The sequence below is a fragment of the Pecten maximus genome, chromosome 19 (genome assembly GCF_902652985.1).
Source record: "Pecten maximus chromosome 19, xPecMax1.1, whole genome shotgun sequence".
NCBI classification, from domain to species: domain Eukaryota; kingdom Metazoa; phylum Mollusca; class Bivalvia; order Pectinida; family Pectinidae; genus Pecten; species Pecten maximus.
In genome coordinates, this window is record NC_047033.1 from 30,993,031 (window position 1) to 31,005,234 (window position 12,204).

Consider the following 12,204-nt stretch of genomic DNA (forward strand, 5'->3'; position numbering starts at 1 on the left):
GCAGATATCACAAGACTGAGAAAAATTAAAAACAAAATATCGCCAAAATAGTACTTTTTTACTTAAATATAAATTCTAACAATTTCACCAAAACAGACGGTTAAGGAACAGTAAAGAACACAATCACTATTCAGTAATACAAGTATGCCTGTCGAAAATTGCGAAAGTAAATAGGTCACACTAGTCAGATTAAAGCTTTGCAGATATATTCTTTTGTCAAATATGTTTGTTCATCATTCAAGAAAATATTATACACATAGCGATCATTGATTCTGATGATATGGTTTGCTGATAAAGCATAGTTTGATCTGGACATAAACTCCGAGTGCCGCATTTGCCGAGTTTAAACCGTAACGTATCTGTACCTTCAACTACAGTATAAAAAGATCTGAAAAAGTATGTTGTTTTGGTTTTGCAATTCTTGGTATGCATGGTTGTTTATTTTCACTTCCAGGAAAAAGGAGGAAATGTCAAAAACTCATACATTGTATATACACATATTTTGGTGAATGAAGCTAATAAGTTAAAACTTAGAACATCTTGATGTAAAATCACTCACCGACAATAATATCTTGCTCGTCTGGATCTTCCCACAAGGAAACATCAAACACCAGCAGGTATATATTGTTTGTCGACATAACACAGTGATGCCAAGTGTGAAACACTTCATCTCCTCCAAAGTCAAACATTGTTACATAAGCTGTGGATGGGTCATCAACACTATCGTCTTCCTTATTGAAATCTTCAATTTCTTTTCTGTGGTCTTCTGTGATCTTTTTTTTTTTTTTTGGCGGATGACGTGGAGGACGTTCGTATACAGTAGTATGTGATGCTACAGCCCCCTTTTCTGATTGACCAGGATATCCAGTATCATCTGTAAATAATACATTTGAATATTAAAGTATACAATCAATTTGCCTTCTATTATTTATTTATCTTACTACAAAATGACATGTTTTAGTTTAGTTTTTATAAAATGAACAACATAGAATTCGATCTGCCTAGATTTATCTGAGTTTATCGGTTCGGAAAGAACTGTAACGGGGAAGTATTACCTGATTTTAATATTTTTACAGTTATTATATGAGGTGGAGCGAAGCCGGAGTACCCTGAGTACCCGGAGAAAAACCACCGGTCAGTACCTGGCAACTGTCCCACGTAGGTTTCGAACTAGCAACCCAGTGGTGGAGGGCAAGTGTTAAAGTGTCGGTACACCTTAATCACTCGGCCACCGCGGCCCCTTAGATATATGATATGGTTCAGCTTTTATATGATATGGTTCAGCTATTATATGATGTGGTTCAGTTATTATATGATAAGGTTCAGCTATTATATGATATGGTTCAGCTATTATATGATATGGTTCAGCTATTATATGATATGGTTCAGCTATTATATGATGTGGTTCAGTTATTATATGATGTGGTTTCAGCTATTATATGATATGATTCAGCTATTATATGATGTGGTTTAGCTATTATATAATGTGGATAAGTTATTTCAAGATGTGGTTCAGTTATTATATGATGTGGTTCAGTTATTATATGATGTGGTTCAGTTATTATATGATGTGGTTCAGTTATTATATGATGTGGTTCAGTTATTATATGATATGGTTCAGCTATTATATGATGTGGTTTAGCTATTATATAATGTGGATAAGTTATTTCAAGATGTGGTTCAGTTATTATATGATGTGGTTCAGTTATTATATGATGTGGTTCAGTTATTATATGATATGGTTCAGCTATTATATGATGTGGTTCAGTTATTATATGATATGGTTCAGCTATTATATGATATGGTTTAGCTATTAATGATGTGGATCAGTAATTATATGATGTGGATCAGTAATTATATGATCTGGTTCAGTTATTATATGATATGGTTCAGCTATTTTATGATATTGTTCAGCTATTATATGATATGATTGGTTTGTTTGTCTTTAACGTCCTATTAACAGCAGGGTCATTTAAGGACGTGCCAGGTTTTGGAGATGGAGGAAAGCCGGAGTACCCTGAGTACCCGGAGAAAAACCACCGACCTAAGGTCAGTACCTGGCAACTGCTCCACGTAGGTTTCGAACTAGCAACCCAGTGGTGGAGGGCTAGTGTTAAAGTGTCGGTACACCTTAATCACGCGGCCACCGCGGCCCCTTCAATATATGATATGGTTCAGCTTTTATATGATATGGTTCAGTTATGATATGATATGGTTAAGTTATTATATGATGTGGTTTAGCTATTATATGATGTGGTTCAGTTATTGTATGATGTGGTTCAGTTATTATATGATATGGTTCAGCTATTATATGATATGATTCAGCTATTATATGATGTGGTTTAGCTATTATATGATGTGGATAAGTTATTTCAAGATGTGGTTCAGTTATTATATGATGTGGTTCAGTTATTATATGATATGGTTCAGCTATTATATGATGTGGTTCAGTTATTATATGATATGGTTTAGCTATTATATGATACCTAGGGTATATGGTTTAGCTATTAATGATGTGGATCAGTTATTTCAAGATTTGATTCAGTAATTATATGGTGTGGTTCAGTTATTATATGATGTGGTTCAGTTATTATATGATATGGTTCAGTTATTACATGATGTGGTTTAGTTATTATATGATATGGTCCAGTTATTATATGATTTGGTTCAGCTATTATATGATATTGTTCAGCTATTATATGATGTGGTTCAGCTATTATATGATGTGGTTAAGTTATTATATGATGTGGTTTAGCTATTATATGATGTGGTTCAGTTATTATATGATAAGGTTCAGCTATTATATGATATGGTTCAGCTATTATATGATATGATGGGAATCTCAACAGTTTCAAAAATATAACCAAAACACTACTGGTAAATCCTTAGGGGTGTGGAAAGACCCCTATACCTACAACATGATTTTGTTGATCTCTTTACGTCTAACAATGCTGTATATGGTTATCGGGTGGGGATCTTAATATCAAAGAAATTAAATAAGCAGGGACAGAAAAAGACCCCAGGGCATATTTGTGGGTTGGTCACAGTAACTATTTATGAAAAAATCTGTTTCCCTTTCCCAAGGATGTTTCTGACCAAATTTGGCTAAAATCTATTCAGAACTTTTACAACTAGATTAAATTTACCATATTTCTCCAATTGGGTCCTGCCCCTTTAGCCCCCGGGCCGGGGGTCAGAGTCACCATTTCTGCAGAATCTGCTCTTCCCCCAAGGATGTTTTTGATCAAATTGGGTTCAAATCCATTGATAAGTTTATGACTATGTAGCAATTTAAAGGAATTGCCTCTATTTCCCCTATTGGGCCCCGCCCCTCTGTTCTCAGGGGGTTCAGAGTTATCATTTATGCAAAATCTGCTCCCCTTTCCCTAAGGATGTTTCTGACTAAATTGGGTTAAAATCCATTCACAACTTTATGACAAGTAGCAATTTATAGGCATTACCTCTATTTCCCCTATTGGGCCCCACCCCTCTGGCCACTTGACGGTCAGATTCACCATTTATGCAAAATATTTTCCCCTTTCCAAAGGATGTTTTTTACCACATTTGATTAATTTCCACAGAGTATTTTATGACTAGTGTCGATTTTTCACAAATGTTGATGGCCAGACGGACCATGGCATAATCTCACAGGACCTTTGGTCTAGCTGGGCTAAAAAAATTGAATTTGTTTGCTTGCTTGTTGTGGTTTTTTTTTTAATTCCTCCTTTTGGACCCCAGGTCTCTTTGGTCCCTAAAAAGCCACACCTTCCATTTATAAATCATCAATATCGCCTTCACTCAATTATGCTCATAAAATTTTATCGAAATCAGCTCAGTTGTTCAGGACAAGTAGTGATTTAAATAAGGAATTTGCTTCAACTTCCCCTATAATTAAGCCCTGTCATTTTGACCCCTATAAAACAAGAGGCTCACACGCCTCAACAGTCACCTGAGTTTTGAAATATTTCTGTCAATTTTATCCTTTTTGACCCTGCCTATCAGACTCTGGGGGTCAGTCGGGCCAACATTGGATACCATCAAACTGCCTTTAAAAACTGCTAATTTTAAACAAGCAAGAATGCATTCCAAAAGAAATCAAACAAATTATACTCAAAAATGTGATTTCCCTGTATAAACCTCCCCTGGGGCAAACATGAGATCCCAGTGTCATAAAATTCATAAATTTGGTAAAGGACCTTTAGACCTTTCCATCAATTAAGAGCATTTGATATTGCTTTATTTGGGCCTTGAGAAGATTTTTTTTAATTTCAGTCCATTTGACCCTATTTGCCCCTAACCCCTCAGTCCCCTGGGGGATGGGGACCATATACTTCACAGTTATGGTTGACGTTTACGCAAAACATCGTTAAAATTTGTTCAGGGATTTCTAAGAAGAAGTCAAAAATGTAAATTGTTTTCGGACAGATGACGCCCTACGACGGACAAAGGGCGATTAGAATAGGTCATTTGAGATAGTTTTCTTAGGCGACCTAAAAATGTGTCCACGACTAGTAGCAATTTTAATTAAGTGTTGATGAATGGCTGACAGACGGAAAGAAAGCTGATGGACTCTGCGCCATGGCACACCTCCGGGCTTGATGAAATAACTAGGGACTCAGAAGGGAACAGAAACATCAAGTTTTTTTTCCTTCCAGTCATTTCAAGAAAATGTCAGAACAAGGATTGTTCACAGACAGATGACCAACAACACACACAAAAGAAAGCCGACATAAACAGCCCACTTTTATCAGATGGTGGGCTTAAATGTCGATACATGGAGACTTGATCATGGCAATACCAAGAATCAGTATATACTCACATACGCTCAAATGTCATTTAAAAAATACCGTTTGAATGTGCATTCGATGTTTTCATTTCCTGTTTGGTTCCATTGTCTACATGTCCCCGTAAACGTTGATTGCATAACTCTGCGTCCTTTCCCTTCTCAATTTTTTCCATTTCCTTTCCACTCTTTCCAAGTTTGTATCTTATTCGTTTGGATAGTAGCTCAGCCATATTAGTAGGTTCTGGGCCTCCAGGTTTGATTTGCTTCCTTAGTAACTGCCTCATCAAACATGTTTTCCCTGCTCGAGCATGACCAATGAAAGTCAATTTGATATTATGTGTTTCAAGTTTCTGTTTCATTCTGCGCTTATATTTGGTTTCTTTGTCAAGTGCATCTGGGATAAATGAAGGCAAAGTAGATACGATGAGTAAACAAACAAAAATGAAAGAAAAACACATGTAATGTCACTAATGACATGCTGTACCGTACATGTATGAGTAATGGAAGCTAATGCGTTAATAGTTTTGTATATTTCTATTAAATATAATCTTTTAATTATCTTAACTTGCATCATTAAAATCTCATTATTTTATAAAAAAAAATTTTATCAGTGATAACACAAACAAGAGGCTAATAGCTTTATTTAATGAGGTCAAACAATACTATCAATAGTTTGGGGGTGAAAATCTCAACTGCTTCAAAGATCAAACCCAGAAACAATGTTCAGGCTCCTCAGGGGTATGGAAAGACCACAGGGATTGTTTTTACAACATGACTGTATTTTAAGAAACTCAGCCCCTTAGGGTGAGGAAATATCCCTGGGCTTATTTTTTATCAGGATTGTGTTTATCTCTTGGTGCCCAGTAATACTATATATGGTTATGGGATGGGAATCTCAATGGTTTCAACATACAACAGGGACATAGTTGTCAAGATCCCCCACCTACGCAAATATTTCATTACACAAAATCAAAGTCGGCAATGAAAATAAAACATGAAACATATGACATAGCATTAAGAATCATTACATGTATTTGTGTTCAGTCATCAAGTTCCTGTGAAATTAATGAACACATTAAGTAACAAGTCTACCCAGCAAGTTTCATAAAAATCTGATCATTCCTTCAAAATATATTGTGTGGAAAGTAATCAGCCAAACAGGTCACAGCAGCCTGATTGAATAGGATCTTGGCGCCCACCATTGATAATCCATATCAGTCAAATGAAAGACTGATCTTTACTCTTCTTCTCCCTTTTTTCATTCTTCCTTCAAAACGTTTAATAACTTTATTTATCCCATAACCACGCTTGTTTCACAACTGATATGGCACGTGATAAAATGCGTAGCAGTGTGTTATTGTTTTTGTTTACACACCGCAGTGTGTAACCACTTTCTAAGCCTCCGATTGGTCATTTGTGACCTCCAAGGAATCTGATTGGCTAACCTCTGGCTTTTGACCACGGACTATTTTTACTACTCTCACTTATCTTCTCTTTTTTTTACCGCCTGTCTTCAAAAGATCAGCATGGACACGTTTTGTGGATTTTTCCGTGCTCAACTTAAGCATAACTGGGTGAGAGGGGTGTCCTCATGGAAATGTCGATTAATCTGGGGTTTGTGTCGAACGAAATATAATTTGCTGATGATAAAATAGACGACGCACGGAAGCGAGATATTGCATCGATTATAGGCCTACAAGTAGCGAACCAAAACTAAAGCTCGTGTCTTTTCAAAATTAGAAAATTAACTAACTCGAGTTGGATAAAAATGATCAACAATCTCCACTCGTTGGGGAACCTCTATATAACACTATATATACAGCAGTAACAAACTTCAATTGTCAAAATCCAGGATTGCCTTATGCATGTCGGCCATGTTATTTCCCATTTGATCCTAAAATGCAATATCAACAACTTAGGACAAAGGAAAACCTACATATGGAATTTGAGAAAGATCCCTTCAGTACTTTCAGAGAAATAGCAATAACAATTGTCAAAATCCAAGATGGACGTCTGTCTACTACTCTACTAAGTTGGTTTTCCAATAGGTCCCAAATTTGAAATGCATTATGCACAACTAGGGATCAAGGAGAACTTGCATATGAAAATTGAGAAAGATCCTGTCAGTAATTTCTGAGAAAGACATCAATTAGATGTGATACCATTGGGTACCAAACTGTTACAACCTGACATCAATCAGCTGTGATACCATTGGGTACCAAACTGTTACAAGCTGACATCAATCAGCTGTGATACCATTGGGTACCAAACTGTGACAACCAGACATCAATCAGCTGTGATACCATTGGGTACCAAACTGTTACAACCTGACATCAATCAGATGTGATACCATTGGGTACCAAACTGTTACAACCAGACATCAATCAGCTGTGATACCACTGGGTACCAAACTGTTACAACCAGACATCAATCAGCTGTGATACCACTGGGTACCAAACTGTTACAACCAGACATCAATCAGCTGTGATACCACTGGGTACCAAACTGTTACAACCAGACATCAATCAGCTGTGATACCACTGGGTACCAAACTGTTACAACCAGACATCAATCAGATGTGATACCATAAGTTTCCTAACTTTTACACCCTGATATCAATCAGCTGTGATATAACAGTCTGCGACATTAGCCAATAGTCCTATGCCCATGACTAGTACTTTTTGGTTCGGACTAGTGGAAAATCCTTGAATCTCAATATATTTGTTGTAATAAACACTGCATTTTTGCTTCTCCAGACTAGTGCTGGAAAATCTTATTGTCACAGACTGATATAATTGGGTACCAAACTGTTACAACCAGACATCAATCATCTGTACATGTGATACCATTAGGTACCAAACTGTTACAACAAGACATCAATCAGATGTGATACTATAAGGTTCCTAACTTTTACAACCAGACATCAATCAGCTGTGATATCATTGAGTTCCAACTGTAACAAGAACTGTCGCCAGGATGGCTGACTAATACCCCTACAATCTGCAAAGTCAATGGTGAATTGGAACTCTTAATTAGAGGATAAGATAACCCAGTAATACAGTGACCAGTTGCCATAGCAACCATAATTTTGAGGAAAAGGAAGTGAGATGCACATCTGCATATGGTCCTCTATATGTGCGTGAAGTTTCATTAAAATTGGCAATTCGGTTTAGGAGGAGTTGTCTGGACAAATTATCCCAGGATGTCACAGACCCAATATCAAGTTTCTGGACCCCTTAAATTGGTTATTGCGAAATTGTTTAAGTAGTTTAGCTTATTTGACCCCTGTGACCTTGAATGTTGGTCAAGGTCATTCATTTGAACGGTCAGACGACGGATGCAACACATCAGGGAAGTGAGCCAAAAAAATAAAACATTTCAGAAATTTATTCCAACAAATTTCCGTTAAACCAGATTAAACTCTTCAAGCATGGTTTGTCAGTTAGTTAGGATATGTAACAGATTCCAAATAGATATCTGATGTAAAATCTAACACCGGTCTTCCTGTCATGTGTATATATAGATGTCAGGTCAGGTCTCGGAGGCTCTTGGCTATCGCAAAATTATTGTTTACAGATTTAAGCCGATTTCACACCTGGTAGCCCTTCACCCCAGCATGCTAAAAGCCTAATATCAAGTCGCTGGGCCTCTTGGTTATTGAGAAGAAGTCTTTTGAAGATTATAGCCTATTTGACCAATCTGACCTTGAATGAAGGTCAAGGTCATTTATTGGAACAAACTTTGTAGCCCTTCACCCCAGCATGCTACAGGCCCAATATCAAGTCCCTGGGCCTCTTGTTTATTGAGAAGTCGTTTGAAGTTTATAGCCTATTTGACCCATGTGACCTTGAATGAAGGTCAAGGTCATTTATTTGAACAAACTTTGTAGCCCCTCACCCCAGCATGCTACAGGCCCAATATCAAGTCCCTGGGCCTCTTGTTTATTGAGAAGAAGTCGTTTGAAGATTATAGCCTATTTGACCAATGTGACCTTGAATGAAGGTCAAGGTCATTTATTTGAACAAACTTTGTAGCCCTTCACCCCAGCATGCAACAGGCCCAATTTTAAGTCCCTGGGCCTCTTGGTTATTGAGAAGAAGTTGTTTGAATGAAAAATAATGCCTTTCTTAATCATAGCGTTGATACTGCCGCCATCTTTAATTCGTCAATACTAATAAAAAGTCGTAAACTGCCACAAATATACGGATTTCAATTTGGGTCAGAAAAAAAAATCTTTTGGTTGTAAGAAGTTCGACTATATCACAAAATAATTAGTAGTAACACAAATAGAATTAATTAATTATTGTGTATTCTTTTTCTTTATTTAAGAAAGAAAGGGAGATAATGATAGATACATATAGCGTTATTTCAGAACAAAATATTAAAAAAAAACTAGAACTGTCGCCAGGATAGCTGACTAATACCCCCGCAATCTGCAATGGTGAAATGGAACTGTTAACTAGAGGCTTACTAAGATAACCCAGTAATATAGTGACCAGTTGCCATAGCAACCATAATTCAAAAAAAAGAAGAATGTGGCATGCACATCTACACATGGTCCCCTATATTTGTGTGAAGTTTCGTTGAAATCGGCCCTTCGGTTTAGGAGGAGTTGTCCGGACAAACTTAAAGTTTTGGTTCTTATCAGAAAACCTGTTTATAGTGACCAGTTGCCATAGCAACCATAATTTTGAGAAAAATAAAATGGCATGCACATCTACACATGGTCCCCTATATTTGTGTGAAGTTTCGTTGAAATCGGCCCTTCGGTTTAGGAGGAGTTGTCCGGACAAACTTAAAGTTATGGTTCTTATCAGAAAACCTGTTTATAGTGACCAGTTGCCATAGCAACCATAATTTTGTAAAAAATAAAGTGGCATGCACATCTACACATGGTCCCCTATATTTGTGTGAAGTTTCGTTGAAATCGGCCCTTCGGTTTAGGAGGAGTTGTCCGGACAAACTTAAGGTTTTGATTCTTATCAGAAAACCTGTTTATAGTGACCAGTTGCCATAGCAACCATAATTTTGAGAAAAATAAAGTAGCATGCACATCTAAACATGGTCCCCTATATTTGTGTGAAGTTTCGTTGAAATCGGCCCTTCGGTTTAGGAGGAGTTGTCCGGACAAACTTAAGGTTTTGATTCTTATCAGAAAACCTGTTTATAGTGACCATTTGCCATAGCAACCATAATTTTGAGAAAAATAAAGTAGCATGCACATCTAAACATGGTCCCCTATATTTGTGTGAAGTTTCATTGAAATTGGCCCATCGGTTTAGGAGTAGTTGTCTGGACAAAATGCGTCTACAGACAGACGGACGGACGGAGGGACAGACAACCTGATTCCAGTATACCCCCCTAACTTCGTTGCGAGGGTATAATTATCCATAAGACAATTTTGAGTTATATTTTGTCTTTGGGTCCACAAAATCATTAAAGATTAAATCCTTCAGATTTATAAAGTTTATGCATTTATTTGACTTCTAACTGGTCTTCTGAATGCCCTGTTCAATGACAAGTTATTTATGGCAGTTTCCTATAAATTGGTTGGTGCAATAATTTTGTCCTGTCTATAAAGGCAGCCTGTCTATTGTGACCATTTTTCTAACCTCCCCTTGGGCGGTCGTTATAGAGAGGTTTGACTATATATCTATATAGATGTCTTACACACAATCTGACCAAGATCTCACTGTCTTGTGTATATCTATGTAGATGTCTTATACACAATCTGACCAAGGTCTCACTGTCTTGTGTATATCAATATAGATGTCTTGCACACAATCTGACACAGGTCTCACTGCCTTTTGTATATATATATAAATGTCTTACACACAATCTGACACAGGTCTCACTGTCTCGTGTATATCTATATAGGTGTCTTATACATAATCCGACACAGGTCTCACTGTCTTGTGTATATCTATATAGATGTCTTATACACAATCGGACACAGGTCTCACTGTCTTGTGTATATCTATATAGATGTCTTATACACAATCTGACACAGGTCTCACTGTCTTGTGTATATCTATATAGATGTCTTATACACAATCGGACACAGGTCTCACTGTCTTGTGTATATCTATATAGATGTCTTATACACAATCCGACACAGGTCTCACTGTCTTGTGTATATCTATATGGATGTCTTATACACAATCCGACACAGGTCTCACTGTCTTGTGTATATCTATATAGATGTCTTATACACAATCTGACATAGGTCACACTGTCTTGTGTATATTTATATAGATGTCTTATACACAATCTGACACAGGTCTCACTCTCTTGTGTATATCTATATAGATGTCTTATACACAATCTGACCAAGGTCTCACGGTTTTGTGTATATCTATATAGATGTCTTATACACATCTTATACATATCTAAAACTTATCTTATACACAATCTGACACATGTCTCACTGTCACCTGTATGGTAAAATCATGCTGATAGCGTTATAAAAGTAATGAGTTTATACTGCCTTCCTTTTAATGGTCATCTGACTTTTAATACTGATATTACTTTTGACAAGAAAACTACATTGTAAGTGTGACTATAGTAATATATGTATCAGCTCTTACATAACATCAACACAACATAAGCAGATGATTTGATCCCATATTCAATGATTTTTATATTTAATGTATGTTGTCATAATTTTAGGTAAGTTAGAGCTCAGTCCTACAGGTAGGATGTTTGAACTTACCTTTTCCAAATTCTCCTGTCTTCGCTCGTTTTTTGGCCGAAGTAACTCTTTCAAATTCATCAGAAACATCTTCTTTTGACTTTCGTCTCTTTAAATCAATGTCTTGTGGTATTTCAAATGACATCTGCTGGCTACCTTGGTCGACAGAAGCATGCATGGCTGTAAACAAACAATATAGTATCTTTGTATCCAATATTCAGCATTCTAACTCTAGAAATGACAGTTAAACTGACATAATTAAAGTACAATGCACAATGCCTGTGGATCCTGCATATATACTTCATCAAGTTATCTAATAGTGTTCAAAATATATGTTCTGGACAAGATGGTGTTGGACATTTTGTACACTGTTGACCTTTGACCATGAAATCTCAGTGACCTCATTAAAGTACAATAAACAATGCCGATGGATATATGCTTCAAGTTCATACTTAAACTGTTTAATTTACAAAGATTTGTATTGAAAAGATTGAGTCAGAATAACGATAACAGCAATGAAGAAGGAAGCCAGACATAAAAGAAGGGGTTTGACCTCACTGTAGCATTTGGTATAAAACCACGAGTGAGTTACATAGATTTGTAATGTTGTCTTATATTACTTCATGGTGTTATTTCAAATTTATGATGTAGACTGGCATAAAAACCCTTTGTTTCAAACCTCATCTACAATAGAGCTGGATCACACTTGTGGAACTTGAGAAGAAGT

The 12,204-nt window shown here is 36.5% G+C and overlaps 1 protein-coding gene across 1 annotated transcript in view; it reads right to left on the reverse strand.

The window, feature by feature from the left end:
- Positions 1–11,655, reverse strand: part of LOC117317530 — a 35,573-nt gene extending 23,918 nt beyond the window's left edge. Inside the window, exons 1-3 of the mRNA XM_033872345.1 lie at positions 11,499–11,655; positions 4,848–5,180; positions 560–874 (exon numbers count right to left, since the gene is read on the reverse strand). Of these exons, the coding sequence (XP_033728236.1) occupies positions 560–874; positions 4,848–5,180; positions 11,499–11,655 (805 nt within the window). The remainder of the gene's footprint in view (positions 1–559; positions 875–4,847; positions 5,181–11,498) is intronic.
- Between the last annotated feature and the right edge of the window lie 549 nt (positions 11,656–12,204).